The sequence below is a fragment of the Schistocerca serialis genome, chromosome 6, assembly GCF_023864345.2.
Source record: "Schistocerca serialis cubense isolate TAMUIC-IGC-003099 chromosome 6, iqSchSeri2.2, whole genome shotgun sequence".
NCBI classification, from domain to species: Eukaryota; Metazoa; Arthropoda; class Insecta; order Orthoptera; family Acrididae; genus Schistocerca; species Schistocerca serialis.
In genome coordinates this window covers 169940092-169957198 of record NC_064643.1, presented here as the reverse complement: position 1 = coordinate 169957198, position 17107 = coordinate 169940092, and the positions used below count along the sequence as shown (strand labels likewise).

General features: G+C 41.2%; 1 protein-coding gene across 2 annotated transcripts in view; it reads left to right on the top strand.

The window, feature by feature from the left end:
• LOC126483781 (leucine-rich PPR motif-containing protein, mitochondrial-like) overlaps window positions 1-17107 on the top strand; it is a 167410-nt gene that overhangs the window by 63987 nt on the left and 86316 nt on the right. For both annotated transcript variants that reach the window (XM_050106938.1, XM_050106939.1), the window contains exons 6-8: window positions 3650-3832; window positions 6260-6473; window positions 12358-12570. In XM_050106938.1, coding sequence (XP_049962895.1) covers window positions 3650-3832; window positions 6260-6473; window positions 12358-12570 — 610 coding nt within the window. The remainder of the gene's footprint in view (window positions 1-3649; window positions 3833-6259; window positions 6474-12357; window positions 12571-17107) is intronic.

Here is a 17107-nt window from a genome sequence, read left to right as displayed (position 1 = left end):
TGTCATTACCTCCCTTTCCTGTTCCAGTCGCGTATGGTTCGCGAGGAGAACAACTGCCGGAAAGCCTCGATGCACACTCGAATCTCTCTGATTTTACATTCATGATCTTCTCTGGAGGTATAAGTAACGTGAAGCAACATATTTGATACCTCATCCAGAAACGCACCCTCTCCAAGCCTGAGCAGCAAGCTACACTGCGATGCAGAATGCCTCTCTTACAGAGTCTGCCACGTGAGTTTGCTAAACATCTCCATAACGCTATCACGCTTACCAAATAACCCTGTGATGAAACATGCCGCTCTTCTTTGGATTTTCTCTATCTCCTCTGTCAACCCGACCTGGTACGGATCCCACACTGATGAGCAATACTCGAGTATAGGGCGAACGAGTGTTTTGTAAGCCACCTCCTTTGTTGATGGACTACATTTCCTAAGGACTCTCCCAATGAATCTCAACCTGACACCCACTTTACCAACAATTAATTTTATATGATCATTCCACTTCAAATCGTTCCGTATGCATACTCCCAGATATTTTACAGAAGTAACTGCTACCAGTGTTTGTTCCGCTATCATATAATCATACAATAAAGAATCCTTCTTTCTATGTATTCACAATACATTACATTTGTCTATGTTAAGGGTCAGTTGCCACTCCCTGCACCAAGTGCCTATCCACTGCAGATCTTCCTGCATTTCGCTGCAATTTTCTAATGTTGCAACTTCTCTGTACACGACAGCATCATCTGTGAAAAGCCGCATGGGCACATTGTTTTTGTAACAAAACTGGGCATACATTTTATTTTATACGCATGTAAAAGAATAGCTGTATTTATGTTACAAGGAAAACATGTATGAGCAAAATCACACTTTAATCTTAGTTTTATTCAACAATGATATAATAACTTACATTGTATGGGCTAAAGCACAGTTTAATTAAATAATAATAATAATAAAATAAAATTTCATTATATCACTCTCTTGCCGCGTACAAGTGTTACTGTACAGTAATGACCCTCTCAAAGGATTAAACAAAGCAGCTGCATCAGATCTCAGCCAACTGCCTATTCGATCACTAAGTATCTCATAGACAGCTGCCTCATTATGTGAGTGTGCTGCTAGCTCATTATCTTGTTCATGTTCTTGCACGGTTTGTAATTTTTTTCTCACATAGCTTGCTGTTTATTTTACATTATGGCTGCTCAGTTGGACATATGACAACACAGCTTATTACTGTGTTACTGAAGCAGTAATGAAGGAACAGGTAGGAGTTCACAGATGTATAACAACAGAGGCATGCTACAAGACAATGTTTTCAATGGTTGGTGCACTTTATACACAGGTGCACCAAGTGGAGGGTTAATATCCATTAGGTCTTGTTGAGGCAAGTGTTTCTTGTTTAGAGTGCAGCAGACATGGGAGATGACTGACCTGGCATGCCTTCCACCATGCCCAAATTTTGGGACAGTCTTCTCTGACATGTGTTTGAAAACATTCTGAGCATGATGAAAATGATGTGGGGGGGAGGGGGGCAGAGACTTCTTTCCTTGTTTATGATCTAGAGTGAGAGGACGATGTTTGTGCACTACTGTTACTGCATTGGCCATGTTGGCCAGAGTGGACCACTCTTTCAGGTCTGATGCGACTGCCAACACATGAACCCAGGTTCATGCTCTTGGAAACATCAAAAGATTGGGACCACTTTACAATTTCCAGAAGGGTCCCCTGCTTGTAGAGCTTTCTGACACATGTCCTTAGCTGATGCCACCTGAATAATCATGTCTGTACTCATCATTTCCACATTAAATATTGACACGAGTCACGAAATGACATTTCCTATTGATTCCCTGCAGTTCAGTTGCCCATGCGTTATTTGACTGGTTAGGCTGTTTATGATACTGGTAGAATTTCACATGGGATGCAATTACATGGCTGTGGCGGTGAAAGTAGATAGTTAACAAAGCACACGTTTTTATCAAAGGTCCGGTGCACTTGTTCCATGAGAGTGGCCAGTTTGTCCAAAAGCTGGTATGAACTAGGCAACATTCATGACAGAAAAACTGATTTGACCACATCTGAATCTGTTACTTGGAACATGGCGAAATGCTGCTGGAGCAGTTTCTTGCATGCCCCCTACTCCTCTGCTGACTAATCATAAGGTGGAAACAGCAGTGGATGTGCAGATGACTGCCAGGAGAGCAATGCAGACAACAAACATTCCTGACATTTCTGCCCCTCTAACTGCTGCTTTAGGAATTGCTGAAACATGAAATCCATCGATGCACCCGGTAAGGCAGCCCGTGATGCCCAGGATCATCATCAGTTATGTTTTATTTCACAACATAAAAATACAAAACACCACTTACAGAATAAGTGTATTTAACAGTCATACAGCACTATGTGAACCACAGATACAATGTTAGGAATGCCACTTGGCCGACATATGGAAGACAGTTCAGTAAATATAAGGAACAACACATGAGGTCAGAATAGAATGAGAATGATCACTGGGCAACGATTGCATGCTTAGCTGGCAAGCTGTAAGTGCTGCTGGGCTGCCCCTCTGCAGTCATTGCACGCTGCAGCTTGGCTATAGTGCCTTCCCCTAGCTGCCATGCTCCGCAGTCAGAGAGGTTGTCTGGTGCCCAATGTCCAAGTGGTAGCTTGGTGGCTTACCACAGAATCTCAGTAAGTTCAAACTCAAATTAAAAACATATCTCATTAGCCATTATTTTTACAGGTTACATTAATATCTAGAATCGGGGATTGTGAGATTCTTTTAGGTACGTGGCAAGTAGCAGTATTTGTTGTAATCTGCTTTTCCAATAGTAAGGTCCAGAATGAATTTTCATCCTGCAGCAGAGTGTATGCTGATTTCAAACTTCCTGGCAGCTTAAAACTGTGTGCTGGAACAGAACTTGGGCTTCGGAAAGTAGGAGAAGAGGTACTGGCAGAATTAAAGGTCTGATTATGGGTCATGAGTCAAACTTGGATAGTTTTGTTGGTTAAACACTTACACAAGAAAGACAGTAAGTCCAAGGTTTGAGTCTCCATCCAGCACACAGGAAGACACAAGCAGTAATGTGTCATAAATAGGACACAGTATTTACAGACACAGGTACACACAGTTTTTTGAAAAATACTGTTGTATAAATAAGAAGGCAGCAGTTTTTTCCAAAGTAGCAGCTTTATTTTCAACGTACTAGATTAAATTTATGTAGCATTAAGTGTGAATAGTGTTAAGCGCTGTAGGGAAAGTTTATTGTTAATGCAACCAACATAATAAGTTTTTTTGGTGTCTTGTAATTTGTTAATGTATTACTTGACTTGTTCCACATTCTTGAGGTTTCCTTTTGTATGTGATCTACAAAATATGACAATTTAATGAATAGATGAATCTGTATTAACATTTGTAATTTTAATTTTATTGCAATCTTTTTTACCTATAACATTACTTGGCACCACATTAAAATAATGTGTTCTTCCAGCCACATTAGTTCCTGTAACATTTTTGTTTTACTTTTTACACATACCAGTCCAAGTCCAAAAGAGATAGGTTCAGTTCTTTGGTGGTAATTTACAGTTTATATTTGCCAATATTACTGGTCTGTCAGTTACAAGAAAATTAAACTATATTGTTTATTTTGTAGGTGTTGCAGATGTTTCCATCTGGGCTCCTTAACATGACCCCAAATGTTGCTAATTTGGCCACACATCTTGTACATTTGGGGAAAGTGCAAGAAGCTTATACTCTGTTTAAGTATTTGCCTAATGATGCAGATTATCAGAACTACAGTAATTTCTTTATTGAAGACATTGTGAAGACTAATCAAGTAAGTATATGAGATGTCTACAGAATGGGAAGTCATCTTATAATGAATTTGTGCTTATTAATTAATTATAGTTGTTGAGCAGTTTCGTACCATTTTCATTTCCACTAAGGAGTGCCATGATTTTTGTACCATTTCACTTCTGGGTAATATCCAACTGAGCAGCAACTAGAAGTTATCACCTATTAAGTTATCTGTTTAGCAAGCACCAGTGTATTCATAATGTACCTTTCATCCTATACAGAATATGCACTGTTGTGAATGTGGACTGTTATGACATTTCTTGAACTTTAAGCTGTGTGCAGGTCCACCACTAAGAACCTGGACTCTGGCTTTTTGAGAGCACTGTTCTTGTCAAATGAATTATTTAGGTAACTGAATGAACTATTTGGGCACATTTTCTGAATGATCTTCTTGGCTTCATATGTGCTTCCACTCTTCTATTTTCCAGACTTCACAGAAACACTCTGGTGTACCATACTGGAGTAGTACTGCTGGGATTAGCCGCAGGACAGGTTTTGTTATTGGAACTGATCTTTTGTCTGCAGTGGCATTTTTGCTTTGGTGAAACTTTCAACTGTCTATCAGACTGGGACTCAGGCCTCTACCCTTGCCTTTTGTGGGCAGCAATGTTGCTGAATGAGTTATATCACATGATCCATGAAATGCCTGCTGCTCTGCCAGTGCTTTCTCTCTCAGTAGTATTAGTTCACATGATATGCATGAGAGCATCTATAGCGTTGGGAATGTAGGACAGAGGTACTGACCAAAGCAAAGCTACAAGATAGGTTGTGAGTTGTGGCTGGATGCCTCATTTTGTAAGAACTTTGTGTGAAAAAGGCAAGTGCTTCAATTCTGTTCTGTGTGTTGTTTGCACATAATGCCTTGCCCGAAGAAAGATAATTGGTTGTAGGAACCACTGGTATTTTGTTTTTATGTTCTACACTTTGCATCCAGAGAATCTGCTCTTACTTTGTGTAATGGTAGCATGATAGCTGTTTTTAAAATTAAAATTTAAATGTTTGATAGTATTGACCTCTTGTCTATGACCATGTTGTTCAATTTACAGCACTCTGTAGGAGAAGAGGAACTTCTGAGAGTTTCCCGTGAGCTTGATTTCTCTGTTTGCACTTGAGAGTTTGAAAGGGGCTTTATAATGGGTCTCCATTTTTCCAGCTGGTCAAATTGTGATTTGTGGGCCATTGGGATGTGACAGTGGTCCATTGTTGGACTGCATGAGAATGAGAATGTGAGGGCAGGCATACTTGTCATCGGGGTTCAGTTAACCGCATCTGACTACCACAAAGGAGGATTGCTGAACTGTGCACCAAGCACATTGTAACCCCCGTTACCTCTGTAGCTGTCACCAGAGGAAAAGTAATGGACCCTCTGCAACATGTGTGTCATCCCGCGCCGTCGGTTGGAGACCAGCAGGAGCCAGACTAGATAATTATGGTCCCACGCTTACACTGGTGTCGACACCATGTCTCTGCGTTTGAAATGCTCTCTTGACTTTGGATGAATGGTGTTGGATTGTGTTCAGTAGTTAGTCGAGGTTCAGTACTACCCTGGGTGACCATCATCGGCGAGTGTGGCAGCGACCTGGCAAGAGATGCCTCTCGTGCGACAGACACTGCTCGTCCACACATTCTACTTGTCTGTCTGAACACACTGTGCAGTGCTGAGATACTCCTGTAGCTTAAAAGATGCACAAATCTACCCCCAGTAGCATACATTTGGGACTAGCTCAGACGTCAACTCCGTCCCAGTGCCAGTATCCGCAATATCGAGGACCAGTTATGACAGTTGTGGGCCGACTTGCCTTGGGAGAGGATGCAGTAGCTTATGACAGCCTGTCAACTGAATCAGTCCACACATCTGGGCTAGAGAGGTGAACATTGTATTGATACTTGTACTGCTTAGTTCTTTGTAAATTTGACTTGATTTTTGTAATCATTGAAATAACATCAGATACCCTCTCAACCTGTGAAGTTTTCATTTTGTTTCCTCCTCCCCTTGTGGGTGCTTCATGTGTTTGGCAGTCTGTGCATATTGTTGAAATACAGCATGATTCTCTGTCAATTTTACAAATTGATTGTGATTACGAAACAGATAATGTTACCGCAACACAGAGCAGATGAGCTACTGATACAGCAGTCTCAGCATTTTTCAAATCTTGATTAGGAGTTCTTGATTCATGTAACACTAGGACTTTGTCTAACAAGCTGGATGTAATTTTCTTGCATATTGCAGTTTCTCTCTTTGCTGTATTGATGTCAGTCATATGAAACGGTATTTTTCTGCTAAAAAATAAAATAAGTACAACCAAATGAAGAATTGCTGTTATCCATTCTCTAGTTGCATGTTTAATATTTGAAGTGTGCCACCTTCCTAATTATTTCATGTATGAATGTGATGTTTTTATTACAGGAAACATCCATCATTGTAAGCATCTGCGAGGACTTGGAAAACACTGGACGCAATAGTTGCGCTCTGCTTACTGCAGCTGAGGTCGCTCTGTCTGCGAAGAAGGTGGAAATAGCACTTGGTATTTTTAAAGCCATGAAGTTACACACTCTGCCTCTTCGCCCACACTACTTCTGGCCATTGCTTGTCATTGAAGCTAGAGAAAAGGGAGAGAAGGGTAATTACTTCGCATACATTACAAACCAAATATCTTATGAAATAGAAGGTTCTGGACATTAGTAGTGCAGTTATGGTAATAACTGATCTTGCCGAAGCCCCCCCCCCCCCCCCCATCTCGTATATAAAATGTCAACAGGTGTGTGTCTGTGTGTAGTCTCAATTAGACTAACAGTTATCTGTCTCCTTTTTGTTGTTTGGATTTCAATATCTGTATTGAATCTTTCACTAATCTTACCTTTGTCTTTTGTGCAGCCTATAGCTTTTACCACCAGTGTGAACTGTGCTTTAATGGTAATGTAACTGGAAAGCCAAAACATAGTAGTGAGCAGTGTACAACAAGAAATAAAATTTTGCAATAGTATTTGCTAAATTTTAAAATACAGTATAAAGCCTGTTAGAAATAAGCTTTCCAAAAAAATCTATCAAGTGTCTCATTATGCTTGATCACAGACTGTACATTACATTCAAGGGTCTAACTTTGATTCTAGCAAGTTGTCAGTATGCAGTCAGTGGCTTCAACATCCTAGTGTATTAACACACATGTGGGAAGAGACATCAGCATTCAACACTGTGTCAACTTTACATCCTTCACAGATTACTCGGCACTGTGTGTTCTATTAGATTATCATGTAATGTGGTTCAAAGTCACAACATTCTGCTGACTTGTTATCTATTGTTATGGTTTACACGTGCCACTTGGCAAAGTTAATGTCCCTCCCCCTGCCACCCCCCCCCCCCCCTCCACATGTGTGTTAATTGTTGACAATGATAATCTGTACACTGACAAGCATTGTGCTAAGAGTGTCCTTTTTGGGACAGAGTTCCAGCAGAGTACGGAACCACAACCATCTCTATTTTCCAAGACAGTGTCTATGATTTACCAGATACCACTCCTTCAGTGGATCTGTGTCCATAATGTATGTTGGCAGCTGAGTGTAAGTGGCATTTGCTTGTCCAGACACTAGTTTGTTAGGACCAATCCCTACTATGTAGAGACTGCTGTTGTTGAGCTCCTCAGTATCTGTTTTATTAACATAGTGTTATGTTTTCAAGTACAGAAAACAATCAGATGTGTAACTTGTGGGCAACCCATATAGTGAAATTTATCTCTAGATATTAAAATTACCAATCTCTTACGTGAAAACAATACACATTTCCACTCCAGTCCTTCCCCTCTCACTCACCTTCCTCACACCACCCTCTATCCTCTTTCCATCCTTCCTCTCCTCGGCTAAATCTCTGGCAGGTATTCAGTGAACTATCCCAACAACATTACCCTTCCCTGATAAAAAGTTCACCACAGGATCAACATAGCCCAGCTTTATCCAAAACTTTTTCGCCTTTTTTCACAGCAGATCTCCAGTTACTTTCTCCAGTTATTTTCATTTTCATTTCAACCTCATGTTACACTCTCCACCTTCTAATACCATGTCACCCTCACAACACCCCCACAACGACCCCATTAAGTTTTATTTACATTCCCTCCGCAAACATGCCTTCACCCTAGCCAGATTACGCTCGCATATTTTATTTTCTCAGGCTTGTCTGACATTTGGCATTACCCCCAAAGGCCTCACACTTAAAGTTCCCATCTCTGGCTGCAACCCTTCTTTCCATCAGTCCCTATACCAGTTCCAAACTGAACAATCCATTGCCCTCACCCACCTAATCCTTCACCTACACATCAACTCAGCCAATGAACACTCCCGTCAACTCCTATCCTTAATAAAAGTCCTCAATCTTTCCTCTCCCACATCCACACCGGCTGTTCAGAGCATCCTCCTACAGGCCAACTGCAGATTAGAACAGCATGCCACCCTTCACCTCAAAAAACTATCCAATCTCCTGGTTTCCCACCTCCGGAAAGGCAACTCACACACCCTTCACAACCTTTCTAGCAAACCTCAACCTCCTCTCATTGCACACAAACCCAGTCTCTCCCATCTACTCAACCTCCCACTTCCAGCTCCACTCCCTCCAAAACCTCAAAATTCCAATCAACACAATCTGGAACCACAACACCCTAATTCAGTAGTTAACCTTTCCTCCAAACCTCTCTCCCAATCCGAAACCTCTGTCCTATCCAAAGGCCTCACCTTCAGCCCCACTCCCAGATTCAACCAAACAGCCCTCGTCAAAGATTTACTGTCCTACACTTGTACTCTCTGCTGGAAGGATCACTTTGCCACGAAGAAAAATGATCCTAATCCTACTCCTAATGATCCAACTCCCCAAGACACTATCCAAATTGAACCCTGCCTGGAACAGTTCCGTCCTCCGTCACAGCGGGACCCACCTCCTCTTCCTCAAAATCACCCTCTCCAAACCTTCCAGGAATTTCTGACTTCCAGCCTTGCCTCTCAATCCTTCTTAAAAAACTTTAATCCTACTCCCAACATCACCACTGCTGAAGCCCAGGCTATCCGTGATCTGAAGGCTGACCGGTCCATCGTCATCCTTCCGGCGGACAAGGGTTCCACGACCATGGTACTTGACCGTCGGGAGTATGTGGCTGAGGGACTGCGTCAGCCTTCAGACAACACCACATACAAAGTTTGCCAAGGTAATCCCGTTCCTGATGTCCAGGCGGAGCTTCAAGGAATCCTCAGAACCTTAGGCCCCCTACAAAACCTTTCACCTGACTCCATCAACCTCCTGACTCCACTGACACCCCGCACCCCTACCTTCTACCTTCTTCCTAAAATTCACAAACCCAATCATCCCGGCCGCCCCATTGTAGCTGGTTACCAAGCCCCCACAGAACGTATCTCTGCCTACGTAGATCAACACCTTCAACCCATTACATGCAGTCTCCCATCCTTCATCAAAGACACCAACCACTTTCTCAAACGCCTGGAATCCTTACCCAATCCGTTACCCCCGGAAACCATCCTTGTAACCATTGATGCCACTTCCTTATACACAAATATCCCGCACGTCCAGGGCCTCGCTGTGATGGAGCACTTCCTTTCATGCCGATCACCTGCCACCCTACCTAAAACCTCTTTCCTCATTACCTTAGCCAGCTTCATCCTGACCCACAACTTCTTCACTTTTGAAGGCCAGACATACCAACAATTAAAGGGAACAGCCATGGGTACCAGGATGGCCCCCTCGTACGCCAACCTATTAATTGGTCGCTTAGAGGAAGCCTTCTTGGTTACCCAAGCCCGCCAACCCAAAGTTTGGTACAGATTTATTGATGACATCTTCATGATCTGGACTCACAGTGAAGAAGAACTCCAGAATTTCCTCTCCAACCTCAACTCCTTTGGTTCCATCAGATTCACCTGGTCCTACTCCAAATCCCATGCCACTTTCCTTGATGTTGACCTCCACCTTTCCAATGGCCAGCTTCACACGTCCGTCCACATCAAACCCACCAACAAGCAACAGTACCTCCATTATGACAGCTGCCACCCATTCCACATCAAACGGTCCCTTCCCTACAGCCTAGGTCCTCGTGGCAAACGAATCTGCTCCAGTCCGGAATCCCTGAACCATTACACCAACAACCTGACAACAGCTTTCGCATCCCGCAACTACCCTCCCGATCTGGTACAGAAGCAAATAACCAGAGCCACTTCCTCATCCTCTCAAACCCAGAACCTCCCACAGAAGAAACACAAAAGTGCCCCACTTGTGACAGGATACTTTCCGGGACTGGATCAGACTCTGAATGTGGCCCTCCAGCAGGAATACGACTTCCTCAAATCCTGCCCTGAAATGAGATCCATCCTTCATTAAATCCTCCCCACTCTACCAAGAGTGTCTTTCCGCCGTCCACCTAACCTTCGTAACCTCTTAGTTCATCCCTATGAAATCCCCAAACCACCTTCCCTACCCTCTGGCTCCTACCCTTGTAACCGCCCCCGGTGTAAAACCTGTCCCATGCATCCTCCCACCACCACCTGCTCCAGTCCTGTAACCCGGAAGGTGTACACGATCAAAGGCAGAGCCACGTGTGAAAGCACCCACGTGATTTACCAACTGACCTGCCTACACTGTGATGCATTCTATGTGGGAATGACCAGCAACAAACTGTCCATTCGCATGAATGGACACAGGCAGACAGTGTTTGTTGGTAATGAGGATTACCCTGTGGCTAAACATTCCTTGGTGCACGGCCAGCACATCTTGGCACAGTGTTACACCGTCCGGGTCATCTGGATACTTCCCACTTACACCAACCTATCCGAACTCCGGAGATGGGAACTTGCTCTACAATATATCCTCTCTTCCCGTTATCCACAAGGCCTCAATCTCCACTAATTTCAAGTTGCCGCCACTCATACCTCACCTATCATTCCACATATTTGCCTCTGCACTTCCGCCTCGACTGACATCTCTGCCCAAACTCTTTGCCTCTGTATATGTCTGCTTGTGTCTGTATATGTGTGAATGGATATGTGTGTGTGTGTGTGCGCGAGTGTATACCCGTCCTTTTTTCCCCCTAAGGTAAGTCTTTCCGCTCCCGGGATTGGAATGACTCCTTACCCTCTCCCTTAAAACCCACATCCTTTCGTCTTTCCCTCTCCTTCCCTCATTCCTGATGAGGCAACAGTTTGTTGCGAAAGCTTGAATTTTGTGTGTATGTTTGTGTTTGTTTGTGTGTCTATCGACGTGCCAGCGCTTTTGTTTGGTAAGTCACATCATCTTGGTTTTTAGAACTATATTACTTTGTTATTCTCCCTTTCTTTCCTTACTCTCACCATTCTACCTTAATTTATGTGCATCTGTGTATCCTCAAATATCATTATTTTGCATAAGCTTTCAACTGTCTCCAGTTATCACTTACCTAACTGTGGCTGATAGAAATGTTCTGCTTCAAAGCTCTCTGGTAATTCCACGCGGTGTTGGCTGTGTTGTATAATGCCTTGTTGCTGCATTTCAATTCCTGTTTTTACACACACACACACACACACACACACACACACACACACACACACAGGTATAAAAATAACCATCACAATAGGCACAAGAACATGCAAAATTAACTATTTAGACATTCTCCAAGTGTCATTAAATTTACATTCCCATAAATAGTTTAATTTTACATGCTCTTGTGCCTATTGTGATGGTTATTTTTATACCAATGTGTGTAAAATAATAATGTACTAATTTAGTAGTACATTACACCCTGATACATGTTGTAGATACTGCATGATTTAACCCACATTCCCCATCTGCAAATCCCTGTATTTTGTAAATAAATAAAGCAACTGAGTAAGAATTTGAGAACCAACTGTTATAGGTATGAGGCACCCGGACCTTTTATTCCTGGTACTGCTATTGGCAAATAACCTTACTATTGGCAACAATAACCATTATTTCTGTTGTTGAATGACATACGACAACGTGAGTGTATCAGTTAAATCCCAGCACATTTTCTATACTGGGACCGTATTGAAAATGCTTTACAGTTGTTAAAAAATAAATGAATAAACAAACATTATGAGAAACTCATTAAGAATCATAATGACTCTACCAGTCTAGTGCATGGTTACACACTGTATTGAATGACTGTAACTGTAGTTACTGTGGATATTTCTGAATTATTCTACTGTTGCAAAAATTATGAAGATGTATCGAGACAAACAGATCAAAATTACCCAGAACACACTTCAGTGTATTTCACGGTATTTAAAAGTGTATCCTATCTGAATCATCAAAGGAATGTGGAGGCTTCTTGCTTTCTCCACTCGTTTTCCTTCCTCGTGCCCCTCCTTCCCCTTCCCCCTTCCACCTCCTCCATGCCATTGTAATGTAAACTTTAATATTTCATTTTTGTAATTAGTTATGTGCTGATTTCAATGTGATCAGCCTCTTTTTCAACAATTTTTAAACATATTATAATTGTCAAACGTGTGGTCTTTTTCCAGGAGTTTTTAATATTCTGTCTCAGATGAAAGAGTTGGAGGTGAGCCCAGATTCAGACACATTGCAAGACTATGTTCTCCCATATTGCTCACTGTCAGATCCAGTTCAACTTGTGCGTAAACTACAAGATCTTGAACTTAAACTTTCTGCAATTATGGTCCCACTGCTAGCTGTACTTCTGAGACTTGGTTGTCTACAACATATTCAGGAGTTATGTGAGTAAAACTTTTTGTTTCAATTTAAGGAATTGTTAATTTCCATCATCTAAAAACTTCCAGGAATCAGTATTTATATTGTTTTGCAAAGAAATAAGTCATTCCTGGTCAATCATTGAGAGGTGAAAGCTAGGTTAAAGGCAGACCGTAATATTCCGTAAACTGAATGGGCTTCAGTTCTACAACCTTTTGGTTTCCAAGCATGTTCCTTGCCGCTAGACTATCAGACCTGACCATTGTTGCAAAGTAAACATATCTCTAACGAAGTCAATCGTTTTGTCATAATAGTGTGCTCCATGTATTTTGTGTATTCCATATCATTTTCCATTTAGTTCCTTCGTGTAAATTATTTGCACGTTTGTAAATTTATGCTATTTTCATGTTTGTTATGTGGGTTTGTTAAATATCATAACCTTGACAAATAAAAGTTCAAAAACTTCAATCAGTAAACTTAATCCCATATTTTTCTCCTGTTATAAAAGAAAAATCACTTTCTTTGGTGGGGATCACCCCAGTTCTTACAAGGAACTTGTAATCCTTCCACCATAACAGATCCGTATGTTGAAAGAGGAACAGCAATTTTAGTTAAAATTATTTGTGTAATTTTCTGAAAAACATTACACCAGTCACAATGCAGGTAGATAGTGAATGCTTTTTCTGAGCATAGAATGAGGTAGTTGCTGTTCGTCAGTAGCTGGAAATAAACCTGACTTTTTGCAAGAGGCTAGAAGCTGCTGGGGATGGATGTGCTGAGTGGGCTACAGATTGACATGCGACATAGCTTCTAAAGGTACTTGAAGTAAAATCGTCTGCTGTGGATATTGTCTCCTCTACATGCAGTCAGTTTGACTGTTGAGTGGCTTGTCACTTCCCACTACAGTGGAAGCAGGGACCAGAAATAACTCAAGATAGTACACCTAGCCTCCTAACCAACAAGTTTGAAGTGCTGTCTTCTACAGAAATCGAAACTGAACCTGTAAGACTTGATTCGCTTGTTAGAAATACTGATGGTGTGGCCCATGTCAGGAAGAAGCAAACATGGAAGGATAAGAACCTGTTAACCAAAATTGTTAATAGAATGCGTAATGGTGAAATCCGAATGAGCTAATCAGTATTTGCAGAGGTAATGACACCATTCATTAGAAAGTCCTCTGTCTGGTAACCTGTTTGTTTTCTGAAAACTAATCAACTTAAAAGATATCCATAATTAAAGGTCAGAGTAAGGTTGGTTGTAGAGAAGGCGAATGGCTGACTGTGATGTACTGGAAGAATTCTAGGAAAATGTAGCTCGTGTATAAATGATACACCACATACAGAACATTTGTGCTACCCGTTCTTGAGTACTGCTTGTGTTTGGAATCTCCACTGGGTAGTATTAAAGGAAGAAATTGTAGCAGTTCAGAGGCATGCTGCTAGATTCGTTACTGATTGGTTTCATCAGCACTTTAGTATTACAGAAGTGCTTTGTAAACTTTTAAGGGAATCGCTGGAGGGAAGAAGATATTCATTTCTCAAAACTCTATTGAGAAAGTTTAGAGATACGACATTTATGACAGATTGCAGAACAGTCCTCCTGCTTCCAACATACACCTCGCGCAATGACCAAGAAGACAAGATAAGTGAAATCAAAGCTCTCACTGGTGCATATAGCGGATCATTTTTCTCTCTCTCCTTTTGTGAGTGGAGCAGAAAAGGGAATGAGTAGCAGTAGTACAAGATACCCTCTGCCATGCACCATATAGTGGTTTGCAAAGTATTTGTGTAGAAGTAGATCGTTGGGGTTAATAAACTGCTGAAACTGAACAAAGCTCCAGGGCTCAGTTGAATTTCTATCAGATTTTGTGCAGAATTAAAAAAACTTGCAGTAGTTGGAATATAGCACAGATAATCATTGACTACCGTGTATTTTAGAATATTAGAACATATTCTAAGTTCAAGCACAATAATGTATCTTGAACAGAATGACCCCTTCTACAACATCCAACATGGATTTCAAAAACATCGTTTGTGCAAACTCAACTTACCGTGTTTGCTCGAATCTAAGCCACACTTGAATCTAAGCCACACCTGAAAAATGAGACTCGAAATCAAGAAAAAAAAATTTTCCCGAATCTAAACCGCACCTGAAATTTGAGACTCGAAATTCAAGGGGAGAGAAAAGTTTTAGACCGCACCTCCAAATCAAAACAAATTTGGTCCATTTTAACATGAGACAAAATTGAGGTTGAATGGATGAGGATACAGCTACAGTAGTTTGGTTCGAGTCCTAAGCTTAACAGTTAAGCTTTACCAAGTAACCATTGCTGTGTGTCAGGTGCTCCGTCCGTATTTATACGGGTACCCTTCCTTTTTCACGTGCTTTGTCTGGTTTGAATTGATTGCTTATTTTTCTTTGATCTGATAAGCGCCGTTCTTTGTTATAGGTGTTTACATCACTCTAAGCTAAAAATGCATTATTGTACTGTGTCATGCATTGTTTGTCGCATTCTGATAATGACTGTTTACGACCTGTCGCCGCTCGTGGCATGGGTTGCTTTTGTGTGCGCTACCGTGGCTTACAATAAAAAAAAAAGAGAGGAATTGTCTCATAAGCTAAACAATGGCAAGAGACTGCTACTTGTTGTTACTTACACTGCTGCTTTCTTTGATAATGATCAACAAGAACCAAATAATAGACTGCGTATGATAGAAGATGTTCTGAACGAGAGTTTAGCGAAAATTTTTCTCAGTTTGAAAATCTTTGCAGGCGCCTCTTTAGTACATTACATTCTGCACAGAAATTAGAGTCATCTTAGATTTAAAAATCTAGTCAATTGCCTCGCTTCATTTCTGACTGTATCACTGTTCAGCAAAAGAATAATACGGATATAAACATGACATGATATGTATATTCTTCCGTGTTTGCTGTTGTCTCACTCTAGTTTTGTAGTTTATTAGGCAGACAGGATTTAAATGAGATAGCAGCAGACACGAAAGAATACATGGCATAATGTTTACTTTCGTCTACTTTTCTTTTAATTTATTTACTGATGCAGAGGTTTTGGCGCCAGTATTTATCTTTGTGCCTGCAAAGCATGCCTGTGTAGTGCTACATATATTCGACGGCAGAAGTTAGTTGTAGCAGCACCTACCAACATTTTTCAGAACTTCTGCTTACTTTGCACTCAATTCTAAGCCGCAGGCGGTTTTTTGGATTACAAAAACCAGAAAAAAAGGCAGCTTACATTCGAGTAAATATGGTACCCATTTCTCATGTGAAACGCTGAAAGCTGTGGATCAATTTCTTTACTTCTGGAAAACATATGGCTCAGTACCACACCAGTGCTATTAAAATAAGTCCAATCATATTGTGTACCAAACATGATCAGTGACTGGATGGAGGATTTTGTAGTAGGTAGTGCACAGCATGTTATTGGAGATGGAGCATCATCAACAAATATTGAAGCAGCATAGGCTCAGTCATAGATAAGGAGGTAGCAGATGTCGCTTCACTGGTTAGGTAGTGGAGAAAATGCTGTCAGTTCTAATATTATAGCATACAAAACAGTTATGCAGCACATCTTAGAATGCTGCTGCAGAGGAAGTGTAGCATGTACACTAGTTTCACAAAAAACTGACTATGTTATACAGTACACCAAGGTTTTTTTATGTTAAGGAATGCTTTTTAACATTATATCCATGATTAAATGTGGTATAAGAATGTTGAATGTGGATAACTTTTTTAGGTACTGAAATACCATTAATAGTCACAGTTTTGTGTCTGATTGATATAGATACACTGGCTCTTGAACCATAGTGATGGTATATAAAAAATGACGCACCATGAAGGAATTATCCAAATGGGATGGAAATTGATAGATGTGATGTAAATTAGCAGACAAACAAATGAGTACAGTTTCAAAAAAAATTGGAAGATTTATTCAAGAGAAGGAGCTTCACAAATTGAGAAAGTCACTAATGTGTTAATCAACATCTGGCCCATATGCAAGCAGTTATTTGGCTTGGCACTGATTGAGAGAGTTGTTGACTGTGCTGCTGAGGGATATCATGCCACATTTGTCCAATTGGTGGATTAGATCATCAAAGACCTGAGCTGGTTGGAGGACACTGCCCTTAATGCTCCAAACATTCTCACTTGTGGAGAGATCCAGTGACCTTGCTGGCCAAGGTAAGGTTTGGGAAGCATGAAGACAAACTGTAGAAACTCTCGCTGTGTTCAGGCAGGCTTTATTGTGCTGAAATGTAAGTCCAGAATGGCTTGCAGTGAAGGACAAGATTGGGCATAGAATATTGGCGACATTCTGCTGTGCTGTAAGGGTACCACGGATGGCAACCGAAGGAGTCTTGCTATGAAAAGAAATGGCACCCCAGACCATCACTTTTAGTTGTCATGCTATATGGTGTGTGATAGTCAGGATGGTATCCAAACACGACTTCAGCTTGCAGTGTCATTGACTGAAGTAGAATGGTCTTCAGTGACAAGTCCTGCTTCAAATTGAGCCCTGATGACGAACAAAGACATGTCTGGAGATGCCCC